General features: G+C 41.9%; 1 protein-coding gene across 16 annotated transcripts in view; it reads right to left on the bottom strand.

Moving 5' to 3' along the window:
• KIAA1217 (KIAA1217 ortholog) overlaps positions 1 to 26,101 on the bottom strand; it is a 219,056-nt gene that overhangs the window by 105,952 nt on the left and 87,003 nt on the right. For 12 of the 16 annotated variants that reach the window (XR_011048509.1, XR_011048508.1, XR_011048510.1 and 9 more), the window contains exons 3-4: positions 18,371 to 18,451; positions 10,092 to 10,287 (exon numbers count right to left, since the gene is read on the bottom strand). Coding sequence is in view for 13 of the 16 variants with exons in the window: in XM_068404366.1 (XP_068260467.1) it covers positions 10,092 to 10,287; positions 18,371 to 18,451 (277 nt within the window). In the remaining 3 variants the exon portion in view is untranslated. The remainder of the gene's footprint in view (positions 1 to 10,091; positions 10,288 to 18,370; positions 18,452 to 26,101) is intronic. The other 4 variants (XM_068404378.1, XM_068404367.1, XM_068404370.1 and 1 more) reach the window with 2 other exon arrangements.

The following is a 26,101-nucleotide window of genomic DNA, read 5'->3' as shown; positions in this document are numbered from 1 at the left end:
TAAATTAAATTAAAAAATTAATAGAGACATAAAGGGAGGTGATTACACATAGCTTGTTTAAAAACACATGAACATAAATATTTTCATGATGCTTTTAAAACTGAAGTTATAAACAGTTTCCTGTTGTTTAAAAATAAATACTCCCCTTGTACTACTGGAAGTAAAAACAATCCCAACAGGGCCACACTCTGCAAAGAGTCTCAAAATTAAAATTTCAGAATATTGCTCATGGTGATGTCAGAACATACTGGTAGAAAAGACTGAGAAGGACATTATTGTAAAAGAAATGCATTGGAGAATAATAATTTAAAATTGAACTATTTTAGAATAATTTTTAGACTATCTTTTAAAACAAACTATTTGCTATTAATAGTTTCTGGAACAACTTGAAAAAGACATATTGTGGGGTGTTGATAATATATTACCTCCTATTTGGCTAGTATGATGATCCCTTAAGCCACACACATAGCTGTGACCCCTCCTGCAATGCAAGTGGGAAAAGACTTATTTTGCTCTAGTTTCCAATCTAAAACCTCTCAACTCCAATGCTCCATATTACATTGCTTCCTTTTTTTTTTTTTTTCTCCCCCTTGCATTTTGCCTGTTCACACTGGAATAAGCCAAGGTCTTGTCTCTAGTGTATGAAAGACAGGCTGAGATAGGGTGCTTTGCAAGGTCTGAAATCCTGGCCATTAAATAAGATGGTACATCTTCATGTGACCATCCTCCATTAGGACCTGGACAACACATTATATGTAACAGATGCTAAAAAAATAGTTTAAGAGTAGACTACTGTCCTGGTTTGGCCTAAACCAGGCCGATTTTCCTTTCAGTGATTTTTACTTTCAGCTAAGTCTCCTCTAACTAACTGCATGTTTTTGCAGACAGTGTCTGCTTCCAGGACTGATAACGCCCGAAGTTTGTAGTTATCACTGAGGCACCGGTAGGGATGTTGTGCAGAAAGGCTCTTGCTGTACTTATTCTTGAGAGAAACCAAGGTCACTGCTGAATTCCTCATTGCTTACGAGTGAAGAGCCGAAGGGGGGTCGCAGCTGCAGTGGGGAGCAGACAGGGCAGGTGACCCAAAATTGACCAACGAGGGTATTCCATCCCATACACGTCATTCTCGGTATAAAGTGGGGGGATCACGAGGGTCTCGCTCTCTTTCTGCTATGGCCGGTGTCCAGGGAGGACTCCATCTGTTTTCCTGCTGCCCCCGATCCCGATCCGTGCGTTCCTGAATCCAGCTCTCGACCGTCGCTAGGCCCAGGCTGGGCCTTCCCGGAGCCTGCCCTGCAGTGCCGGTGGTGACGTGGCTGACTTCAGGGGAGCTCAATCTTGGTTTTGTATATATATTTGTATATATTTGATTATTTCTATTATTATTATTATACTTTTTTTTTCATTATTATAGTTTATTAAAACTGTTTTAATTTTCCAACCCAGAAGTCTCTCTCCCTTTTCCCTTTCCCTTTCCCTCTGGGGGGAGGGGGGGGATAACAGAGGGCATCTGCCGCAGGTTTAATCGCCAGCCCAGCTTTAAACCGTGACAGATTTATTGGCGCCCAACGTGGGGCTCGAGAGAAGCTCCGACAGGTTGCTCTGATAAGTCGAATCCCAGCTCCCGTGGGAGGAGACCCGGAGAGCTCAGCCAAGAGAGTATCAGATTTCTTCCTTTGAGATTTACGAGGGGTTGGAAATTAAAACAGATAGCTAAGATGATAATGTTATTTGTGAGCCTTGTGTTACCTCTTTTCTTTATAAAGCTTGTTTTAGAGTTATGTGTAATGATACCTTACTTGCCGTATGTGCTGTGTGTTAGTGCTTTCATGTGGTTTAACAGGGCGTGCTGGTCGAAATGTGTCTTTTTGGTATGGGTTTTGATACTGATTTATGTCATGATAAACCGGGCAGTTATTATTCCGATCTCTTATCTCTATGATACAATGATGGGCAGCTTTAATCGCGAATCCGTAGCTGCGCACACCGGGCGTCTTTTAACTGATTTTGATAGTATCTGCTCCTTTTTTGCCAAGCTGATTCCTGCAAAATTCGAACAGGGCATGTCGTTATTTTCGTGTGTCCTGAATGCATTACTGGTGTGCTATGTGATTAGATGTCAGTGCAGCAACAGCGGGAGGTATCATGCTGCCCCTGTAACCAGGAGAAAACACCGAAAGAAATCAGCTAGTAAAGTGAAGGATGATGACTCAGAGGCTTCTAAGGCAGAGCCAGCACGGGACCCAGGTGAGGGCCCTTCTCAGTCAGAGTCAGGGCCTGACACAGAGGGGGGTTTCCTTGATCGTCTTTTTAAAGAAGGCCCATTACACAAGAAGGACAAGAAAGGTCCTTCTAAAGCAGAACAATCACAGGAGGACTCGGACTCGGAAGTAGAGATAACCTACCACTCCTTATCCCTGAAAGAACTGCGAAATATAAGAAAAGATTTTAGTCGTTATGACGGTGAGCCAATAATTACCTGGTTGCTCCGATGCTGGGATAATGGGGCAGATAGCATAGAATTGGATGGCAGAGAAGCCAGACAGTTGGGATCCCTGTCCAGAGATGGTGGTATTGATAAGATGCTTCCAAGAAGGTCGAACAGTATCAGTCTCTGGAGGCGACTCTTGTCAGCTGTAAAGAGCAGGTATCCCTATAAAGATGATGTTATGAGCCACCTAAGCAAATGGACCACTATAGAAAAAGGTATTAACTACCTTAGAGAACTAGCTGTGCAAGAGATCATTTATAAACACCCTCAGGACATTGTAGATCCTGTAAATCCTGATGAAGTGGAATGCAACCGATCCATGTTCCGGAAGGTTGTGAAGAGTGCTCCACCAACACATGCCCCTACATTGTCAATATTAGTCTGGGGAGAAGATGCTATGGCACGACCTAGTGTGGGCGAAATGGCTAACTATATGCGACAGTATGAAGATAGTATTTCTTCCCCACTGCAGGCCCGTGTCTCGGCTGTGGAAAAACTGACTAAGGAAAACAAAGACTCATTGAAACAACTGTCAGACAAACTGTCCAGGATCGAGAATAAACTTGACTCTCTACCTACACAGGCCCGCGTTGCAGCCTTTAGGAGGCAACGCCCTCCTACTGGACCGGCTCAAAGGAAACGGAACACGTCACGAGGTATCCTGTGGTTTACCCTGCGTGATTATGGGGAGGACATGAACAGATGGCATGGACAACCTACCAGTACCCTACAGGCACGAGTACGTGAGTTGCAAGCTAACAGAAATACCAGAGAGAATTTTCCTAGGAGGATGGCTGCTCCAGTTACCAATGAGCAGGACCCCAGTCAGGGTAGATGGGCCTCAAATCCTTTTTTTCCAAGAGTGAATAGAGGAAATGAAGGTCCAATCCCCGTGAGCAGCACGAATCCAATCTTTAATTAGAGGGGCCCTGCCTCTAGCCAGGAGGAGGAGAGGGATAACCGGATTTATTGGACTGCGTGGATTCGATGGCCTGGCACATTAGAACCACAAAAGTATCGAGCCCTGGTAGACACTGGTGCACAGTGCACCCTCATGCCATCGAATCATAAAGGGACAGAATCTGTCAGTATCTCGGGAATAACAGGGGGATCTCAAGAGTTATCTGTATTGGAGGCCGAAGTGAGCCTAACTGAAAATGAATGGAAAAAGCACCCCATTGTGACTGGTCCAGATGCTCCGTGCATCCTTGGCATAGACTACCTTAAGAAAGGGTATTTTAAGGACCCAAAAGGATATAGATGGGCCTTTGGTGTAGCAGCTGTAGAGACTGAGGACATTAAACAGCTGTCTACCTTGCCTGGCCTCTCAGAGGATCCTTCTGTTGTGGGGTTGCTGAAAGTTGAAGAACAACAGGTGCCAATTGCTACTGCCACGGTGCACCGACGACAATATCGCACCAATCGAGACTCCCTGATCCCCATTCATAAACTGATTAGACAATTAGAAAATCAAGGAGTGATTAGCAAGACTCGCTCACCCTTTAATAGTCCTATATGGCCAGTGCAAAAGTCTAATGGAGAATGGAGATTAACTGTGGACTATCGTGGCCTAAATGAAGTTACACCACCTCTGAGTGCTGCTGTGCCAGACATGCTAGAACTTCAATACGAACTGGAGTCAAAGGCAGCCAAGTGGTACGCCACTATAGACATTGCTAATGCATTTTTCTCTATTCCCTTGGCACCAAAGTGCAGGCCACAGTTTGCTTTTACCTGGAGAGGTATCCAGTACACCTGGAATCGACTGCCCCAGGGGTGGAAACACAGTCCTACTATTTGCCACGGACTGATCCAGACTGCACTAGAAGAGGGTGGAGCTCCAGAACATTTGCAATATATTGATGACATCATTGTATGGGGTGATACAGCAGCAGAAGTTTTTGACAAAGGGGAGAAAATAATTCAAATTCTTCTGCAAGCTGGTTTTGCCATAAAAAGAGGCAAGGTCAAGGGGCCTGCCCGGGAGATCCAGTTTTTAGGGATTAAATGGCAAGATGGGCGTCGCCAGATCCCGATAGAGGTGATCAACAAAATAACAGCTATGTCCCCACCAACTAACAAAAAGGAAACACAAGCCTTCTTAGGCGTTGTGGGTTTCTGGAGAATGCATATTCCAGATTACAGCCAGATTGTACGCCCTCTTTATCAGGTGACCAGAAAGAAAAATGATTTTCAGTGGGGCCCTGAACAACGACAGGCTTTTGAAGAGATTAAACAAGAAATTGTGCATGCAGTAGCCCTTGGACCAGTCCGTATGGGACAAGATGTTAAAAATGTGCTCTACACCTCAGCTGGGGACAATGGTCCTACCTGGAGCCTCTGGCAGAAAGTGCCAGGGGAGACTCGAGGTCGACCCCTAGGATTTTGGAGTCGAGGATACAAGGGCTCTGAGGCCAATTACACCCCAACTGAAAAGAGATACTGGCAGCATATGAAGGAGTTAGAGCTGCCTCAGAGGTAATCTGTACTGAAGCACAGCTTCTCCTGGCACCCCGATTACCAGTACTAGGCTGGATGTTCAAGGGTAAGGTTCCTACTACTCATCATGCAACTGATGCTACATGGAGTAAATGGATTGCATTAATTACACAGAGGGCTCGAATAGGAAACCCTAATCGCCCAGGAATCTTAGAAGTGATCATGGACTGGCCAGAAGGCAAAGACTTCGGAATGCCACCAGAAAAGGAGGTGACACGTGCTGAAGAAGCCCCACCATATAATGAACTACCAGAGGATGAGAAGCAGTATGCCCTGTTCACCGATGGATCCTGCCGTCTTGTAGGAAAGCATCGGAAGTGGAAAGCTGCTGTATGGAGTCCCATACGACGAGTCACAGAAGCCACAGAAGGACAAGGTGAATCAAGTCAATTTGCAGAGGTAAAAGCCATCCAGCTGGCTTTAGACATTGCTGAACGAGAAAAGTGGCCAAGGCTGTATCTTTATACTGACTCATGGATGGTGGCAAATGCCTTGTGGGGGTGGTTAAAGCAGTGGAAGCGAAGCAACTGGCAGCGTAAAGGTAAACCTATTTGGGCTGCTGAACTGTGGCAAGATATTGCTGCTCGGCTAGAGAAACTAGTCGTGAAGGTACGTCATGTAGATGCTCACGTACCTAAAAGTCGGGCAACTGAGGAACATCGAAACAACCAACAAGCAGATCAGGCTGCTAAAGTGTTCCAAATAGATTTGGACTGGGAACATAAAGGTGAACTATTTTTAGCTCGGTGGGCTCATGACACTTCAGGTCATCAAGGGAGAGATGCAACATACAGATGGGCTCGTGACCGAGGGGTGGACTTAACTATGGACTCTATTGCACAGGTTATCCATGATTGTGAAACATGCGCCGCAATTAAGCAAGCCAAACGGTTAAAACCTTTGTGGTATGGGGGGCGGTGGTTGAAATATAAATATGGGGAGGCCTGGCAAATTGACTACATCACACTCCCTCAGACCCGCCAGGGTAAACGTTATGTACTTACCATGGTGGAGGCGACCACCGGATGGCTGGAAACATACTCTGTGCCCCATGCCACTGCCCGGAACACTATTCTGGGCCTCGAAAAGCAAATCTTGTGGCGACACGGCACACCAGAGAGAATTGAGTCCGATAACGGTACTCATTTCAAAAACAGTCTCATAGATAACTGGGCCAAAGAGCATGGCATCGAATGGGTATATCACATCCCCTATCATGCACCAGCCTCTGGGAAAGTTGAACGGTATAATGGGCTGTTAAAAACTACCCTAAAAGCAATGGGGGGTGGAACCTTTAAAAACTGGGATAAGCATTTGGCACAAGCTACCTGGCTAGTTAACACCAGAGGATCTATCAACCGAGCTGGCCCTGCTCAGTCAGACCTTTTACATACAATAGAAGGGGATAAAGTCCCTGTGGTGCATGAAAGGAATCTGTTGGGAAAAACTGTCTGGGTTCTTCCTGCTACGGGCAAAGGTAAACCCATTCATGGGATTGCTTTTGCTCAAGGACCTGGATGTACTTGGTGGGTGATGCTGCAGGATGGTGGAGTCCGATGTGTCCCTGAAGGTGATCTGATCTTGGGTGAGAATACTTAATTCTGAACTGCATGATGTTAATTGCTGCATAATACTAACAGTGTTCATAAGTGTCTTTCAGGTTGAAGCAGTGGTGATGAGACCGGAGCTAGCTGCAAGTGGCATCCAGTAACCTCCTCGAGACTGACATCTTTAACCTGCAACCCGTGGGCACGAACTGTGACAAAGCTCATATCATCTCTCCTACCCTGGGAGACTCCTAGCCAGATGGAAACCCACAATCCTGAACTAAATGAACTTGATGAACTTTTTTTTTGTATAGAGATGAATCATAAACTAATGTTATCTGTATATATTTTAAATGAAAAGTTAGTGGTGATCTGAGTATGACGTGAATGGTATGGAATAAGGGGTGGAATGTCCTGGTTTGGCCTAAACCAGGCCGATTTTCCTTTCAGTGATTTTTACTTTCAGCTAAGTCTCCTCTAACTAACTGCATGTTTTTGCAGACAGTGTCTGCTTCCAGGACTGATAACGCCCGAAGTTTGTAGTTATCACTGAGGCACCGGTAGGGATGTTGTGCAGAAAGGCTCTTGCTGTACTTATTCTTGAGAGAAACCAAGGTCACTGCTGAATTCCTCATTGCTTACGAGTGAGAGCCGAAGGGGGGTCGCAGCTGCAGTGGGGAGCAGACAGGGCAGGTGACCCAAAATTGACCAATGAGGGTATTCCATCCCATACACGTCATTCTCGGTATAAAGTGGGGGATCACGAGGGTCTCGCTCTCTTTCTGCTATGGCCGGTGTCCAGGGAGGACTCCGTCTGTTTTCCTGCTGCCCCCGATCCCGATCCGTGCGTTCCTGAATCCAGCTCTCGACCGTCGCTAGGCCCAGGCTGGGCCTTCCCGGAGCCTGCCCTGCAGTGCCGGTGGTGACGTGGCTGACTTCAGGGGAGCTCAATCTTGGTTTTGTATATATATTTGTATATATTTGATTATTTCTATTATTATTATTATACTTTTTTTTTCATTATTATAGTTTATTAAAACTGTTTTAATTTTCCAACCCAGAAGTCTCTCTCCCTTTTCCCTTTCCCTTTCCCTCTGGGGGGAGGGGGGGGATAACAGAGGGCATCTGCCGCAGGTTTAATCGCCAGCCCAGCTTTAAACCGTGACAACTACTTAACAGTGAGCTTCTGCAGCCCTGGTCCTCTCATCTCAGCAAAGATACTGTCAAACTGGAAAAAGTGCAAAGAAGGGCAACAATTATAATCAAATGTCCCGTATGGTTTCTGGGTGAGGAACAAGTGATTACAGCAGCACTTCTTAGCCTGGAGAAGAGATGACCTGAGAGAAATGACAGGTCTACAAAATCAGAGGTGGCCGGGGGAGTGGGGGGAGGGGAGCAGATAGCGATCTAATGTTTGCTGTCACTTCCAACACAAGGACAAGGGGGCACAACATTAACTTAGAGCAGATAAGCAAATACAAAACAAAGCAAGAGAAAAGCGATGGCTGGGCAGTAAATCAACATCATGTGCTGCCAAAGTCACAGCTGCACTGTTGCGGATGTGAAAAATTTATGCGAGTTCAAAGGGAGACTGAACAAATACCTGGAGGAGACATCTCTTGAGGGTTATTATACAGGCAGAAACCATAACCATGAAATCCCTAAGCTAAAGATAGCCTGAGGCTGGGAGAGTACTCAGGGAAGGCTCATACATACACATACTTACCCTGTTCTTACTCTTGACTAGACTAGCTGCCTATGGTCCCTCCCGGGGACAAAATGCAGGGCCAGGTGAACTCTTGGTCTAATCCAGTAAGGCCCTTCCTATAACCTACCAGGTTTATTCAGAGTGATAAGCACTTAAGTATTTTCAAGAAACAGGGTTGTTGTATTCTTTTCAGATGTACACACTGACAATGAAAAAGCTGTTTCTAGTTCAGCTTTTGGGGGACAATACACTGCACAAAGCACTGGTGCATAGCAGGTCACCTCCTTTGATGTCAACAAAAAGCCTCCCAAAAGCTGTTTATCAATTCTCAGCTCACATCTGAAACAGAAGTTCAGAACTGAGATACCCTGCGTGGCCTGGGGTAATCGCTGAATGCCAGCTGAAACCCACGCGGTGACGCTGGACTTCGAGAACATAGGGACCTGCAAAGGCCCAATCCACTTGACAATACACTGAAGCAAATACATGTTTTCCAGAAAATCTCAGGGTCAAGCAAGCCATTCTGAGGATGCCCCAGCCAGCAGTGAGATATAGGCAGAGATGAATCCTCTCCATGTACAGGAAACATACACGTGCTACATGCTTGCTCTGAAAAACACCTCGAAACCAAAAAGTCTTGTCCAGGTTGGAGTCTTCAAAATTTCTCCCCAAAGAGACTGACACGTTGGTGGCCCAACGGACTTTGGGAGGGCGGCAGTGCCACTCCATGAGCTGACATAGGCAGGGATGAGTCCCTTGTCCCCAGCCCCACTGCTCTGCACTTGCCAGCTCTGGGGGTGGCAGGGACCCCTTCCAGCCCTGTTTTCTTCTCATTTGTTGTGTTTATCAGATATCGTAATACTCTTGACGGAAACTGTCTGAGATTGTTGAGGAACGAGTAAACCACTGTGACAACCTTACAAGCACAGTATGATTTACAGCCCACCCTTTGGTTTATGTCACTCTGTATGTTGGGAGATGTGTCTACAGGAAAGCAGCATTTCAGTTTATTACCTCTGAGCAAAAACCTGCCGTCCTCAGCAATCCGCATGCAGGTTAATGACGCCTTCTCGAAGCAGTTTAACTGCCCTCTGGTGTCCTCCCTCAAAAAAACAGCCTTTACTCATACCATCCATCAGCTGAGAGCAGTCTCTGGGACAAAATCCACTCTTATAAAAGCAGCTCTGGTTGACAGCTGGGCTTAATTCAACCCTGAGATACGGGAAGGACGCAGGAAGCAGAGTCGTCTACCTGCGCTAACATATCACCCGTGTCACCACGCAGATGGAAGGGCACTGCCCTGAAGTAAACGGCAGCTCTGTCAGCATATCCATTTAAATCCTCTGCCTGGAAAGCTACTGCCACGCAAATACCAAGTCTTTTCACTAAGAGCTGGATCTGTCAGGCAATAGTATCTCTACGTTTCTTCCAACCAGGTCTGGCTTTGAAGAGATGATAAAGTAAAACCCTCGTGTCTCCTGTCTGAAAATGAGGGTGCAATCTCGTACTAAGTTCACTGCCACATAGTGTGCAGGCTTGGCAAAAAGCATTTGCAATATTGGGTTTTAACCGTTAGTCAGCATTTCATGTCAGGGTCTGCATCTTTCTCCTTGTCTACCACGTTCCCAGCACACTTTCAGATCTTACGAAAATAATTTCACCATTCCCCCAAGTTACCCAGTACCCCATACTGAGCTCATTTCCAAAGAACAACCTGACATTTAAAATAATGTACTACCAAAATCTTCACTTTTTTAACCCCAAACTATTTAAAAACTATTTTAAACGCACAAAGGGAAAACACAAGCTAAGAGCAGAGAGCAGAAGGACTGAGGCAGGGTCTTACCCAGTGATCTTTCCTTTGTTTGGTTTGCTGACCGCACCACAGGAAGGCTTGCCCGCGTGCGGCTGCCCCTCGAAAAGGGGGTTGGAGAATCGCCCTCGGACATGGCCTCTAAGGAATCTGCAGACGCTTCAGAGAGACGTTCCGTCTGGTCACCCAAATTGGGCTGCGGGCTCTGGGACGTCTTTGGGCTTCTTGTCTACAAAATAGAGCATTTCATTATTGGCCTAGTGAAACTGGAATGTGAGGGGAAAAAAAAACAAAGAGAAGAAGGAAGAAGTCCAAACTTCTTCAAATACTGGTGTGCTGAAGGTCACTTCTGTGTAGGTTACTTAGGAAAACAGTGTCCTTGGGTATTCTGCTATAATTTTTACGGTTGTACATCCACATTTCAAATTTTGTTGCTAACATGGCCCTGAGGATAAGACATGTGCTGAGGAGATGTATGGTAATGCCATTCCTTGTGGCTCAACAACTACAGCATAGGCATGTTCACACACACGCACACACACACACTTACGTTGACAAGTCTCTAAGAAAAATCTTCTGAAAAGAATTACTGCAATGTAGTTGTAAGCTCTCAATCTCAGTATATTCTGCTGCACTGTCTGTGAAAGGTACAGGTCATGCAGCAAGGGCAAAATAGCCACCCAACATTTCTAACTGAAATCACAAACAATTATTTTGCTTTTTGTTGCATCAGCATAAATCAGAAATGTCTTCATTAACTGACCAAATTAAGTATGATTTTTACTGGGCAATCATACTAGTAAGTTGCTAAACACAGTATCTGAAAAAAAGCTGATTCTCTCATGAGGGGAAAGAGATGGTTTCATTTATGCGCTTCTACCGACTCTTCATTGTAAGATCTGCCTAATAAAAACACAATTAATAGGAGATACAACAACCTGAACATTTTTTTGCTAGCTACAAGTGACATTGTAAGCGCTTTCTACAAAGAGGGGTTGCTTTAAGAAATATACTCAATACTGTCTAGTGAAACTCCCTCAACCACATGTTACTACTACTTTGGAAGAGTAATTTTCCAGTCTCTCAAGCAAACTATATCACAACAAACTAGAACAGACATTATACAAGCAGAAATTCAAAGCAAAGCAAGCTTACTCTTTCCCGAAACCAGTATGTAAATATGAACTTTATAAAGGCCTATAATCAGCACCAGGCACAAGATGTCGTAAAACATACACGCTTTCCTCTTCCCTATCATTTAAGGTCAGATACTAGTACATTAAAAATCCCCTGCATTAAAATCAACTTCAGCTCTAGGTTTGAAGATGCTGTCAAGATCCAGAAAAGATTTTGCTTCTTTCTGGAAAGCCAAGATGACTTATCTTGTTGACATCTGGTTCCTTCAGTGGTTTTTCAAGTTAAATGAAGTGAGCTCGCTTCAGCAATAGCATGCATCACATAATATTCCCTATGTGACCTTGAAAGTATGAAGAACTTTAACCTTTATTAGATTTTCATTAGCTGGCTATAGAGGCCTGTTGTTGCCAAGTTGTGCAGTTGCTCACAAACAACAATAAATTAGAAATACCTCACAAGAAAGCTAAATCCTCCAGGACTTTTCACTTTAGAAATGCTAATATTAAAATATTAGGTATTATCCAATGTCCCACAGTGAAATTGTTCAAAAGTGTTAAATTTTTGCAGGACTTAAAGCTAACAACATTTCTTCTCAGCAAACTAAAGTATGCTTTGAAGTGTCTCTGACATGGTCAGCACTAGTCTCTAAGTTGTAAATACAGGGACTTGTGCCTGAAAATCTACAGAGGTGACAAGTGACCTGCAAACACAGAAAAAGAATTTGATTAGTCAGTACTTCTTCATTCAACTTTCCAAAATGGCTTGGCAACCATCACTGCTGAAGTATTTTATTTACACAAGCATATCACAGGAGTATTACCAAGCCAAGTCATTACAGCTTTGTAGTTCCTTGTACTGAGTAATAACTTATCTGTATGTATCCGTTAATAGGGAGCTAGGAGGCATATAATTCTCACTTTCTAGAAAACCATAACTAAAAATAAAACAAGATGCAAAAAAAAGCAACAAAATCAACCTGCAAAAGGTCTTTAACTTCAGAGTTTGCTGGGAAGGGGATCGCTTTTGTTTCTTTAAGAAAAAAAAATATTCTGATAAAATTAATCAGGCCTCTTTTGCTTTGCTTTTCCTTATTTTTCTCTTTCATTTGAATCCTCAGATGTCATTTGAGACAAGCAGTTGCATGTATATAGTCTATCAGCACATATGAACAGGTGCATATTGAAGCAGTAAGGGGATACTTCATTACCAGAAGCAACAGACACAGTTTCAGCTGTGCAGTTGCCCCACGTGTCCTGTCAATGTGCAGATGGAGCCAATCTCAGCAATGTCATGTTTCTTTGGTTGTTCCTGGGGCAATTCTTTAGGACCTAACATACAGCATCTCAGATCCCCCTGGATGATAATGCCAGCATTAATGTGACTAAAAAAGACCCCTTTTGGCAGCCCTCACTCCTCTGCCCAAATACTGCAGCCCCAAGAGGTGTACTGGAGCCTTACGAAGCAAGGCAGAGGCACATCACAGATTCTGCTGAGACGTGAAGCCCAGTCCTCCTCTTAACATACACCAGTGCAAATCCATAGTAGTTCCACTCTAGTAAGTGGAGTAATACAAACGTAAAACCAATGCAAGCTATTAATGAGATCCACCATATATACACATACCATTTACGAAAGGCTTCAAGCTATTTGTCATGCTCAACTCATGTAACCATTGCATTTCAGAAGTAATTCTGAATTTTAAACAGATTATAAAAAAATCCTCAAACACAGCAACAACAGTGGCTATTCCAGTAACTGAGAGATATGACCGCATATTTGATAGAGAAGCATTTTTATTACTGGCAATGAGCACTAGGCTCAATGCCACTTAAAAATCAAGTGGATTCCTAGGCAGCACTTCTTAGGAAAAACAGCCCATGAAGTGCGGAAAGGACAAGCAACATTTATGGAGCCATAACCTACAAGGACTTGTAAAGATAGTTGAAGAAAGCAGGGCAGAAACCTTCAGCATTATCTAACCCTTGTAATAACTATTCAGCGTGTTGATTCCAACATCAAATAAGATAAATAAGACAGATGGCAAAGAAATACTTAATAAATCATATCATATATATTTTTTCCATAAAATATTCACTAACTTATTTTAAAAATATTCAAAAGCTTAAAATAGTATTTCAGTGAGTGTCCCTTTAAGTACTTTTCAGGAACTAGCACGCAGAATAACCATTTGCAAAATAAATATTCACCATATGGCCCATGTGTCAGGACCCATCAGAACCCAACTAGAGTCGCTGTGCAGAATGCTGCTGCTAGAGTCAGGATGGCATATTGCATACATCCAGTGAAAGCAACGACCGGGACATCACAGTGCCTAGGTGGCTGCCTTTTTAATGCATCTGCTAGCAAAGGCCAAAAAACATAATACCTAATAGAGAAGAGAACTCAAGACTTGCCCACTAAGGAGTAGCACTATCCAAAATTAAGACATTTGTAAACAGATACTTCATCTAGGCACACAAAACCAAAGAAACACCAGCACTTTCCAAGCCACACCTCTGGGATAAATGCCAGCAAACAGAAGACGGTTCAGAACCAGGCAGTGGGTCTCTCTCTCTTCCCTTGTGCCAATACTAGTTAGGTTACGATTCCTCAGTCAGCCACGGTCTTCCCCTCCCACCTATATATATGTTAGGAGACATCCCCCTGCATGTTTCTCCATGCAATAGCCTCGATTTTTCAGCCAGCTGAGTAGAGCTGAACTTCCTTGAGGACTTCTCTGATAAAAGATCTTGCCTATACTAGTTCTGGGTAAGAAGCTCAGCAGAATGGAAATGCCAAAATAAGGATGAACAATTCTGGTGAAAACTTACATATAATTACATAATGCTTTGAGATGACTATTTCATTTTTGATATACTGTTTTATTTACAAGGATATAGATCCCTGTAACCTTTTCAGGGTATATATTTAAGTATAACACATGGAGGTAGCAGTTACAGAAGATCCAGTATCTTCCAACTACTCTTGGGATTTGATCAAGAATTAAAACTGTGGTTAATCATGCCTCACGACTGATGTCTGTCTGTTACAGCTTGTCCAAAGTATGCAGTTTCAATATATCTGCTTTAGTTCTTGCACTGACTCAGAAAAAAAAAAGCAAAAAAGTGCAAGGGTCTTTGAAGGCAACAAAATTTCAAGTAATCAGGAGTGAAATCAGAAGGTACCTGAATAAGGAGAAGTTAAATACTGCAGAGATGCCAATGTAATGTGCAGTGACAGGTCACCAGAGATGTTCTTCAAGTGCCGTGCATGCTTCTGCCCCTGATCCTCTGCTCACGTTGGCCCCCACTAATCCTCTCATCCTTTTGTTCTACCTGGTTTTATGGCTGTGCTCTTCGTAACATCCCTCCATGCTCATTTCCAGTTATTTTCCATAGTAATCTATATAACTGAAACCCTTTTCCCTTCTTTTCCTTTTTAAAAATCTCTCCTGCAAATTTGCTTCACACATTTTCACAGACAAAAAAGAACTAAGAAAAAAAATCCCATGACCTGAAGAAGGATTTAATTTAATCTCTTGATAATTCACACTTCTTATTTCCTGTCTACAGGAACTTCCTTAGCCTTTATCTTGACAGAAACTTATGTCTTCAGGAGAAGAAACTTATCCTACACATCTTTGAAGTTGCTAGGACTCCTGGCAGTGTACAAATGGTAAACAAAGACAACAAAAAATAATACTAAGTGCTACTATTAGCTAGCTAATAAAAAAAGTGCTATAAAATAACTCTTTCCAATCATGTGCTCTAAAGAGCACACTTAGCATAGGCAAAAAAAACCCCCAAACATCTAAGTGTCTTCTTGACATTTCAAATAAAGAAGAAAAATGAAAAGAAAAATGGAAACCTGATTTTCTTGACCTTCAAGTAAACTATTTGTCCTGTCACTTGTGCTGAAGATGGCTACAGGATATGTGACAGACTGCAAATATGCATATAAACAGGCTGTGTTTAATGCATGATGAGTTTATTAACTGAAATATTGTCACAGCACACGAGCTCTTAGTTCTGCAACAATAATATTTCTGGATAAATAATAATTTTTCAGGAAGGTGCTGCATTAAAACCTGGTAATGCTCAGTCACAGCCATGAGTTACCAGAGCCCACCGCTATGGTGGGGTCAGGACGCCACGCCGAGTGGCTATTTTACTCAATTCTATGAATTTATCTGAAGGCAAAACTCGTCTCTACTTATTCCAGGATCTTTATCACCACTCTTCGTATTGGTTAATGCTGATCCCATGTTCTTTCACCTACCAGAAAAAAACATGTCTAATGACATGTAGGAATTTATCTGCTGTATTTTTAGGTTGGAATGATATTCAAATCATCCTAAAAATCTGTCCATTTTCCCAGGAGCCTTGCTAGCTCCTGTTGGTGGCCAGCTGCACGCTCCCTGCTGTGGCAAGCCGCCAAAATCTGTTTCTTTTAATCCTGAGTGCTGTGAATCACCAAGCAGGACATCCACAGGCTGCCGACTCCTGCTTGCCCTTCGCAGGACCATGGCTTGCCCTTCAGCAGGGTGATCCCCAGAGTCAGGAGAGAAAGTTTTTCATGAAACTCTGTTATAAATGACTGACATGGAGCAACATTTTCAAGCTTCGGTTTCTAACTGTAAGCGCCTAGATAAATTGAAGCCTGTTTTTCAGGAAAGCTGTGTGTTTACAGTAAAGATATTCATTAGAAGCAATAAAAGCTGTAGGTGCTCAGCACTTACACTGGCAGACCTCTTATTCAGATGTTTAATTGGAGGAACTTGCATTTGAAAATGTTGCCCTAAGAAACTCAGCAGCCCATCTAAGAGCAGCTTAATTGGTCCAGACAAGTCCAGACTGAAATATGCAACATGCTGTGGCATCTCTTTGAGATACATGAAATGTCAGAAAAACTCAAGCCGTCCACGTTAAAGTGTAAAAATATTTCTCAGTATGTTTCTCTCCAAATACAAGGTTTTCTCTTTCTACAAATGCCAGTCTGAGATTTTAGGCTAGAAATTGAAGTTAAATGATAGACAAAACTAATTGTCACCCATTAGTAATATGCAAAAATCACACTAAATGAAAGAAATCTTTCATTTTAAAATAAAATCGTATAACTCTCTGCTTTATTCTAATGCTTTTTGACATGAAGTATTTATTTATATGATAACCAAATTTAAAAAGTGACTGATCATCTCACTATTTTTCTCCACAAAGGCTTCTATGGCTCCATCAATTTTGCTCACAGCAAAATTTGTTCTTTCACAGTCTCTGTCATATTCTTGCATCACAGCTTCAGTTTATTATTACTTTGTTTAAATATGTTATCCATAAATTCCAGCCTGGACATCAACATTTGTCTTAATTAAAATCTTACGGCAGTTTCAGTTGGAAGCTGTTTCTCTTTTCCCTCCTAAAAACCCTACTGTGAAGTATTCATGAGCCAGCATGACCCCTTGTTCCAGCCGGGAGATGGCTGCCTTTCATCAGCAGCGGGTGAGGTAACTCCTACCTACACAATCCCCAAAACCATCATGAGAACTCTGAAGATTAAAAGGGATGATTTAAAGAAAAACTCTTCTTATGCAGATTAAAGGGGAAAGATCCTTACATGCTTAAAACCACATGCAAAAAGAAGGGAAAAAAAGAAAATAAAATAATATATACCAGATGCCTAAATGTACCTAGGGGATAGTGTGTTCTGATTCAAGAAAACTATTATCTACCCATCCCTGTTCTCCCACACATGTCCCCAAGGAAAACAGGAGGAGGGTCTGTTTTTGTGGTGTCTGTTTCCCAAAGCAAAGGAACACGGTCCTGGAAAAACCTGTTTTTCTGTGTTTCTGCAAGCTAAGACAGCGTTCTTAATTAACATGCTATTTTTAAAATAACCGAAAAAAAAGAGCCGTCAACACAACATGAAGGCTGGCGAGTGGGAGAGAGGTTTTGGGGGTGGGTGTGAGGTGCCCTCTGTGTGGGCCAGCGCCCAGAAAGAACAAACGCCCGGGAAGAGTGAGCAGGAGGCAGAGCGGCCTCCGGCAGCAGCACACCCACGCCGGCAACTTATTTTTAGCCTCTACTCGTGGAAGTAAACGTGTGATTAAGCACTTATCGGAGCTCATTGCTCTGGCAGCTGGGGAGAGTTAGGGGGTTGCTGGAAGAGCGATGCTGTGGAAGAGAGTAGCTTCTCCTGCTCCTCTCTTCCAACTCGTCACCTTGCCCCTGCGCTTCTTTTTCCCTCCCTCGAGGCCATCTCCTTGGCAAAGGAGGGCAAAGCCTTACTGCTCTCCACACCTCTGCCTCTCCCACCCTTCCCTGTGGTCGGCATGTTTATTGGCCTATTTAAATCCTGTAAGTGGAAACAAAACGAGTCGGGAAGTGACAAATCGTGTGCAAATAAGCCGCTGTGCACTCTTCATGCTCCAAGGCCTCACTCCTTGCTTGCAGCAAGTGTTACCTTGGTGCTTTTGGGACTGTGCTTTTGACTGCGGTAGAAACCATGCAGAGGCACCTTTTACTTATGTATCTAAAAGGCATGTGCATGTGCGCTGCCTGGGTGGAGAAAAAAAGTAACTGCAGTAGACATCTATTCTATATGGTGTTACAAACCATACAGAAACGGAGGTGGAGCTCAAGAGGAAGAAAGGCGAGATATAGGTGACTTCACAGGTGCACAGTGTACATATAAGATCATTTTGCAAGTTGCAGAACTAAGCTTTTTTTGCATGTCAAATACAAAAATATTTAATCCTGTGCTCACAGAGCTGCCCTTAACTTTGCAGCAAGAGTCTTATCCCTTAAGCCAGTTCCAAGTATGTATAAATACATAAATAAAGTTAGAATTGGTACAGCTGGTAGGGATCACTTATTTATCTAGGATCTCCCACCAAATTTTAGTGGATTTAAAAGCATCTAAGACAAGATTGTGGACTTCATGTCTATCATGCCATTAAAGGAAGTCAGAATTAAAAAAATGTCAAAGGATGCACATGCATCACACTCCCATATGCAATTAATCTATATGAATGACACTTGACTGTTGTGAAATACAGAGGGAAAAAGCATGCAGATCCATATTCATTCAAGAACGCTAGTTGTGAAGCAAGACACACACAATTAAAAGGTAGCAAACTCAACCCACAGCAGAGTGCAGAAAAAAGAAAGTACAGTACTAACTCTCTGAGAGGATTCAATTTTCATCAAGTACCTTTGAATGTCAAGTTCTGAATGAAGGGAGACCAACATGCACTTCAAAACCTGTGGATTAAAGAGAGAAAAGAAGGGGAGGGGGAGAGATAATTGTTAACAGGAAAAGAAAAAGAAGAGCAATAGAAATTAAAAGAGAATAACCTGTACATACTGAAAGTATACTGAGCAAAGGAAGAAGAGAAGAGAAGAGAAGAGAAGAGAAGAGAAGAGAAGAGAAGAGAAGAGAAGAGAAGAGAAGAGAAGAGAAGAGAAGAGAAGAGGCACTGAAGAATAATGAAGGAAAGGCACATGTGCCAGGGAACAATATGTTCTATCAATACTTAATATGCAATATTCTCAGGACCCTTGCTGGACTCAGTTCAGATGCACTATGTGTGGTGGTATGTCAAAGAAATGGAGAAGGTTCTTCTAATATAAGAGTTAATGCAGAGAGTTGAGCCACACATTCAAATATATATCTAGCAACCATATCTGACAAGAAATACCAAAATATGCATTCTTCCTAAGAAATGATACAACTCTTGGCTGGAGTTAGCAGTGGTCACTATATTTCTGTGTTGGTTTCACACTTACTACAGAGACATGGAATCCTTCAAGCAGAACTTAGAAATACTGTATTATTCTTGATTAACCACAACTTTAAAAAGAAAAAAGATAAACTATGGTATGATTAAAACATATTCTCCAATCACATCTCTCTTCACTATTCTACAACTGATCTTAAAGCACACAGAATGCGCAAATGTGCTAAAAAGGGTTAAAGCGCCAAAAAACCCCAAACATTTTTTCCCTCCAACACATGAATGAGATGCAAATTGGAGGGGAAATTGCCTACTACTGTTTGAGTCCTTATAGGTGGAGGTCCTATATTTTCCTTAATCATCATTTGCCTGTGGGGTAGAGGTGGAGGTAAAAGAGATTTTGTGTAGTGCTCTAAACAACTTTCTCTGAGTAATCAATTCCTCCTTCAGCCAGAGTCAGGCTCCCACGACAACTGCTGCTGCCCCGTTCAGAGCATGCAGCTATTCATACCAGGCAAAGAAATGCAATTGCTTTGATAACAAGGACAACATTGTTAAAGAATCTTATTTAGCAAGTAATTGTAAGGCCAACATCATAATTAAGAGAGTAATTCAAAGAATCTTTTGAATTTTACAAACCCAGAGGATATGAGCATATGAGAGCTGATTCTGGGGACGAGATAAGCAACATATCAGTATGCTGTGATTTTTCATGTTTTTGTTGATTGGATACTTTGGAAGGACAGCACCATTTTATTTAAAGAGAACAATGGATCATTTTTCTCCCTATGATAAATGCATCATTTAGAATTGTTCAAGTAAAATGTGATTTTTACAAATAAGCTATTTATGCAAACAGTACAAATTAAATGTAGCCTTCCGGCAACAACTGGATAAATTCCAATTCCAAACCACAAAGACAAAACAGTCTGTTGATAATGTCTCAGTAATGCTGAAACTGTATTAGGGTTTTTCATGTTTTTATAATGTCACCACCCCACACATGCAAACCTGAGAAGTTCTATTTGCCCTTTAATTAAACTATTTTTCTGATTAAAAAGAAAAAAGTTATGGAGTCTCTAAGGACTAAATCCCATCTCAAAGCCAAATATGTGAGACTTCCAAAGGAAAAATTCATGCTGCATGTTTGCTTGACATTCAGGCATCAAGACCGCACTTTGGAAGGGACATTACTCTACACAATGGCACCATTAAAAAAGCGCAACAGTCATCCTCTCTAAAGCCATTGCATAGGATCAACTTGAGCTACTTAGTTTCCTCAAACCCTGTCATCTCATGGGGAATTACAACTGTGTCTCTTTTCTCTGGACTTTCCTACTCCCAAAGGAAGTGAAACACTAATTCTGACTTAAGGGTGGGTAAGGAAATGAGGATGCTTGATGAAAGCAGCAACACTTCCCACCCTCAATCCAGGGAAAATGTTGTCTATATCCTTACCTCTCCCCCTCCTCTTATCATAACATGGTATTTATTTTAATTTTAAAGCAAGTAGATAGATGGAAGATTTGCAGTTAAAAATATATAAAACCAGTCCACCCAGATCCAGAAGTCTCTCTCTCCTCTTACAGAAGTTGATCTGATATCATATGGATGTGATGCATGATTAAGAGTTAGCATTCTCTGAATAAACACAATCTTGCAGGAAAAAATGAACGACACACAAACACAGAACCACAACAGCAGTGCAGCAGCAGGCTTCACTGATTCCTGCATAAGGTAGCACAAGGAGGCAAACAGGGCCCCCACAGTGTTATACAGCAAACTTCAGATCACCTAAAGAAGATCCAGATATACCAATATGGAAGCAATATAATCAAGACCATTACTGCAGCCCACGTAAAGACCTTATTATGAATGAAATCTGAAGACATTTGGATCTGCATCCAAACATGAGGCATGGCTTCCTTTGGAACTTTCCAAAATATTTCTTAAGTTTCTATATTCCTTTCCAAACTCAACACCACACTGATGCCTTCATCAGCACTCTGATGACCTCAAGGGCATTTAAAGAAGGAAAACAATAATGATCTATTTCTTCCTTTCCTCCTAGATTGTAGGGGAATACTATTCTTTTTCCATCTGTGGGCATGCATGTGGATATATATAGTCCACAATGATAGGAAATGAACTCAAGGAGAGCTCTGCCATTTCCAAATGCAGCAAGGGCTGCAATCTCACTCACCCCAGGGCCAGGTTCCTGGGACAATCCCCGTCTCCTGCTTCCCTTGCCAACTCTGTCATTGTTCCAGAGAGCTGAGGAATCAGAGCAAATACCTGGCATGAGGGGAGAAACAGGATGTCGGAGCAAATCCCACAGAAGATTAAAGACTTACTAAGAAAAAGAGCTGTAGAGTGCAGAACACTCAACTAACGTGCTCTAAGCAACCTCTGCTGGCCAGTAGATAAGATCTCATGCCTCCTCCTAAATGGAGTTGTACAGAGCCTGTGATTTCATTCCTGTATATGAGAGTGCAGATCCTTAGCTGGCTTGAATGAACATTACTTGGCCTGTTTGAACTGCACGAGGACAACCTATAAAAGGTGGGCCTGTCCCAATGAGCTGTAAGAATGACAAGGATTTCCACTGTCTGTTACCAAATACTCTCAGAACAGAGAGGCTCCTGTTGAAACTAGTGTTAAGTCTTCATGAGTTGTGAAAGCAAATAGCCAGAATAGAAGAGGTACCAACTCTTGTCCATGTTGGACTGGCATGCAAAGAAACAGATTAATATAGGCAGGTAGACATATAAAGGCAATATGGAGAAAAATCAACAAAAGAGCATAAGTAATTTCCTCTGGAAAAAAGTGGAAAATGTTAGAGGCCAAGGAGAAGAGTGGAAAACAGGGCTGGGACACAGCGCACAGCTAACGGAACAGTTGCAGAGCCAACTGTGTGCCAAGTGTGAGCAGGATGGGGTGCTACATGGAGAAAAACTAATTTCAGAAGCCAGTCTTTATTGTAACGAGAAAGGTACCAAAGACAAAGGAAACAGCTGCCAAGCATGTTGCTTTTGAACTTCAAACCTAAACAGAGTGAGTGGTGGCCCTGTAAAAAGGTGTAGAAAGCTAAGAGTCATAAGAGGAAAGCAAAGTTGCCAGGAATGTGCTGAATGTCATCAAATTAAGTCATAAGAAAAGTCTGGTGAATACCACTTGTATGGTAGTACCCAAAGGATCAGCGTGCAGTAACTTAGGGAGGACAAGGATTAATATCTTGGGGCTGACTGACTGCATTAGTCATTATCCCAGGGCCTTCAAAACAAGGGTGAATGAACTGTAAGTCTGCCTTGTGGGATCTGCTTGCTAAGCAGATCAAAGGAAAGTATTCACCCTTTTAAGCAGGATCAGGCCTGTTGAACACTGAAATTCTAAGTCTCCAAAGGAAAACGCAGATGCTTGAGACATTTGCGTTGATGATTTAGTAGAAGACATCTGTCTCCCTGAGTCAGTCTGAAATAATGTCATAGAAGGGTGTTAGAGTGCAATGTGCTCCCACCGCAGGAATGCAGCACTGCTGTTCTTGCTGGCAGTGACGATACAAGCCAAAGTGCCTTTTCACTGAGGTACTGGCAGTGCTGCGCAAGTGAAGAAATTGAGGCGCACATTAAGCTTTCCCCTTTGTTTTCAGTCTGTGTAATAAGCCCTTGATTTATGTTTCTGATGGATTTCAAAAGGGAAGTCCTTACAAAGGCAGAATACATCAAACACGTCAGATTTATCGTGGGTTACCCAGGAAGATGACACAGCTGCTGAGGCAAGAAGTGGCTAAAATCAGAGAAATGCACGGGTACGGTATGAAGCAAAGCCAGGTTAGCCAGGACATTACGATGCCAATTAGCGTTCCCTAGGTTTACAGTCTCTGGGTGAGATCCTGCAGAGACATGCAATCAGCCGACGCTGGAGGGAAACAATAATGAAAACACAAAGGGCTAGAGATGAGTATGTAGATGATGATATACAACTAAATGAGATGCTGACTCATAAGCCCTCTTATACAGCTTGAAACTGAAGGAAGGAAATGAGGATCAGCTGCCTATTTCCTGTGCACAATGGTTTTGTGGAGAGGATGCGAGAAAGTGATGTTTCTCAACAATGCTGGGATGGGAAAAAATCAGGATGATAACTCAGTTGGGTTCAGGCCAAAGAGGTTCTTCTAACAGAAATGTTAAGTGCACAAGTATCTGCCAAAGAAGGGAAAGGGTAAAGTCTTTTATCACATGAAAATACAGCCAATGTACAGGATCAATGGCAAGCAATCTGCAAGACAGCATTTAAGCAACTGCAGAAAAAATGGAGATGGCCAATGACAAATGGTTCAAAAGGAAGCACGGAAACAAAACACCCAGTGAAATGTAAACCAGGAATGCAGTCAGAGAGATGAGAACAAAGGGAGAGGGCTGCACAAAACATTAGGACTTCTTATGTTTCAGAATTTATGTCTTCCAGCACAATCTACAGCTACAGCATCCCTCAAAGTGTATATGTTCTTTGGCTACACCACCTTAAACATTACAGCTGAAAATGACACATGTGTTAACTTGGCAAACTATTTTGTTGTTTTAATTTCCAAATAAAAAAAAGTGAAGAAGGGTCACCTCTTCATTGCTGATTTTGTCTTTTTCTCAGTTTTTGTCAAAAAATTCCTGAAATCTTGTGTTTAATTTAATTATAGTGAGGATTAGAGCTAAGATAATATTTTATATAATTTCATATAATATTTAATAAACATTAAAATCAAACAACTAGAATTAGACAAATTTTAAAACATCTCAAGGGAATTCAGATCATGCTCTAGAAAGCATACTTTTTTAGAGACACAAAACAGTTACACATTTAAAGTGAAAAATAGTCTGGTATTCAAGAGGTTCAGAAGTTCTCCAGGGTCACATAGCCTTCCTCCTTTTGCTGACTCTCCACCCATGTGGAGATGCTCTGTTGAAACTCCATATTTTTGCACTGTCTCAACAGAAATACAATATTGTATCTATACTCCAGTTCATGTGTAATATCAAGGAAAAACATAACTTCTTGTTCACCTTAGATGACTTGTAAGTTTAGGGTTTTTTAAGCAAGACCCTGCAGGGTATTGTGTATTTCAGTCTTGGCTCCATCATGGATTTATGCTTAAAAGTATATAATTAAGCACATAATTAAGAATAATCATATAGGAAGTCCATGAGACTATTTTCATTAACAAAGTTAAGCACGAACTGATCATTTGGTTGTTCTTGGGCCCTAACACCTATGGTGGCAAGCACTCATCAGACTCTTTGCTTCCACATTTCACATAAAAGTAACCAAGAAAATAAATAAAAGAAGTTATTCCTGTCTTTATGATTTGTCTGTCCCCTGCTACAGTATTTAAGTGTCACTGTGCAATGTAACATGCAAACTGAGACTGGTTGATGCAGGCTGGAGAAAAAATGATGGTTGGGTCTAGTTTCTCTAAAGTAATCTGAACCTGATTTGAATCTGTGAATCTGAACCTGCATCCCTCTTCCGTGATGCAAAATTCTGTATGTGAAGAGCCAACATTGTACGGATATGGAATACTGAAAAAACATTGGCTGAAGATCTCAAAGTTGGTTCCCTAATGAGGCGTACAAGTTTACAAGGAGGCACCTCACCACACCTCCTGCTAATTCTGGTAAGATTTGCAGGGAACAGAGCAATTTTGAATTAGCAGTTCAATTAGGGGTTTTCAGCCACTGACATGTAATATCCGAGCTATCTGGCAGTTGAAATATGGATTCAGACACTAAACTTTACTAAGTCTACCATTTTTCTGTATCTGTCCCACAGTTAGAAATGGGGCAATTAGACAAACAGTATCTTTGTTTCCAATAGTCTGTCTCTCCTATTATTCATTCCCTTCCTCCTGTCGTTATCATCTCTTCTTGGAATCACAATATGTTGCTGAAGATAAACAACAAAAAACTATTATGAATCTTTATAATGGAATAAAGAAACAATGATGACCTAAGAAGGAAAAGATTTTCACAAGCTGTTTCCAGTATTTTCAAAAGTAAGTAAGAATAATATAGAAAATACGATGTTTAAAGAATATAGCTGATCCTCTCTCTCATTTTTCTGCGGTGGTTTTCTCTCAACTTTATTTAAACAACTGGCTGACCTGGTTATTCATACAATAACCATCACTGAAAAGCACAGTATGGTGTATGCAATGGCAACTGATGGTCTCCTGAGAACAACATCCTCTGAAATGCAGAAAAACCCATGGCTTTGTCATCTTCCATCACTCAGATTTAATTGTAATGTTTTTTATAAGTTCTTTCTTTCTTTTAGACTTCATTTTGGCCTTCACTATTGATTACACGTACCTTTTTTTCTAGGTTGCGATCAGCTCATACAATTATACCTTATAAAAGCTACTCAAAGTGATCAAAATTTGGGTTATTTCCTATTCAAAATCAGAAGGTTACAGGAGTTGCTCCCCGCCTCCAAAAGAAAAAAAAATAAAATTATATGGTAATTACTCAGAAGACAGCATAAATGAAAATGTGGCTGTACACACATTTTGTTCCACCTTTCTGCTGTGTTCCTCCATAAGACAAAACAACATTAACGGACAGGTTTTCTAACAACTTAAACCCCACAACTCCAAATGATGGGAGCTGCAAGTCTCTGCCAAGAACCACCATTTTATCTACTGCCCTAGACAACTTTAGGAAAGAGCTCATGCAGTACAGTACCTGCCTACGTCAGGATGCTAGGGGACTGCAACCAGTAGCCTGCTTTTGTGCTCAGCTCTTATGGAAAGCCATAAACTACTTCATTTCTGTGCTTCAACGGGCCTAAATTCTTTTAAGAAAATAGGTTGTAGAGCAGAAACAATTTAGAGAACACCCACCGAGGGTAATCTGGGTAAGACAAATCAATGCAGTGGCAAATCAAAGTTGTGGTACTTTGGCGAGTGTTCTCTTACCCATTATTTCTTGATACACTAAAGCATTCTTAGAAAACTTCCATTGATCAGAATTCATTTGACCACAGAGAAATGGGTGAATAAATTTGGTTATGCTCACTTTAAACCATAACAGCAGTAATCTTCCAAAGGTGCTCTAATCCTCTCCCCCCACAAAATCCAGTATCTTTTTTTTTTAAAAAAAAAGTCTAAAATTCTTGTTTAAGTAGG

The sequence above is a fragment of the Nyctibius grandis genome, chromosome 7, assembly GCF_013368605.1.
Source record: "Nyctibius grandis isolate bNycGra1 chromosome 7, bNycGra1.pri, whole genome shotgun sequence".
NCBI classification, from domain to species: Eukaryota; Metazoa; Chordata; class Aves; order Nyctibiiformes; family Nyctibiidae; genus Nyctibius; species Nyctibius grandis.
The sequence above is the reverse complement of the archived record's forward strand: the minus strand, read 5'-3'. Positions and strand labels throughout refer to the sequence as shown.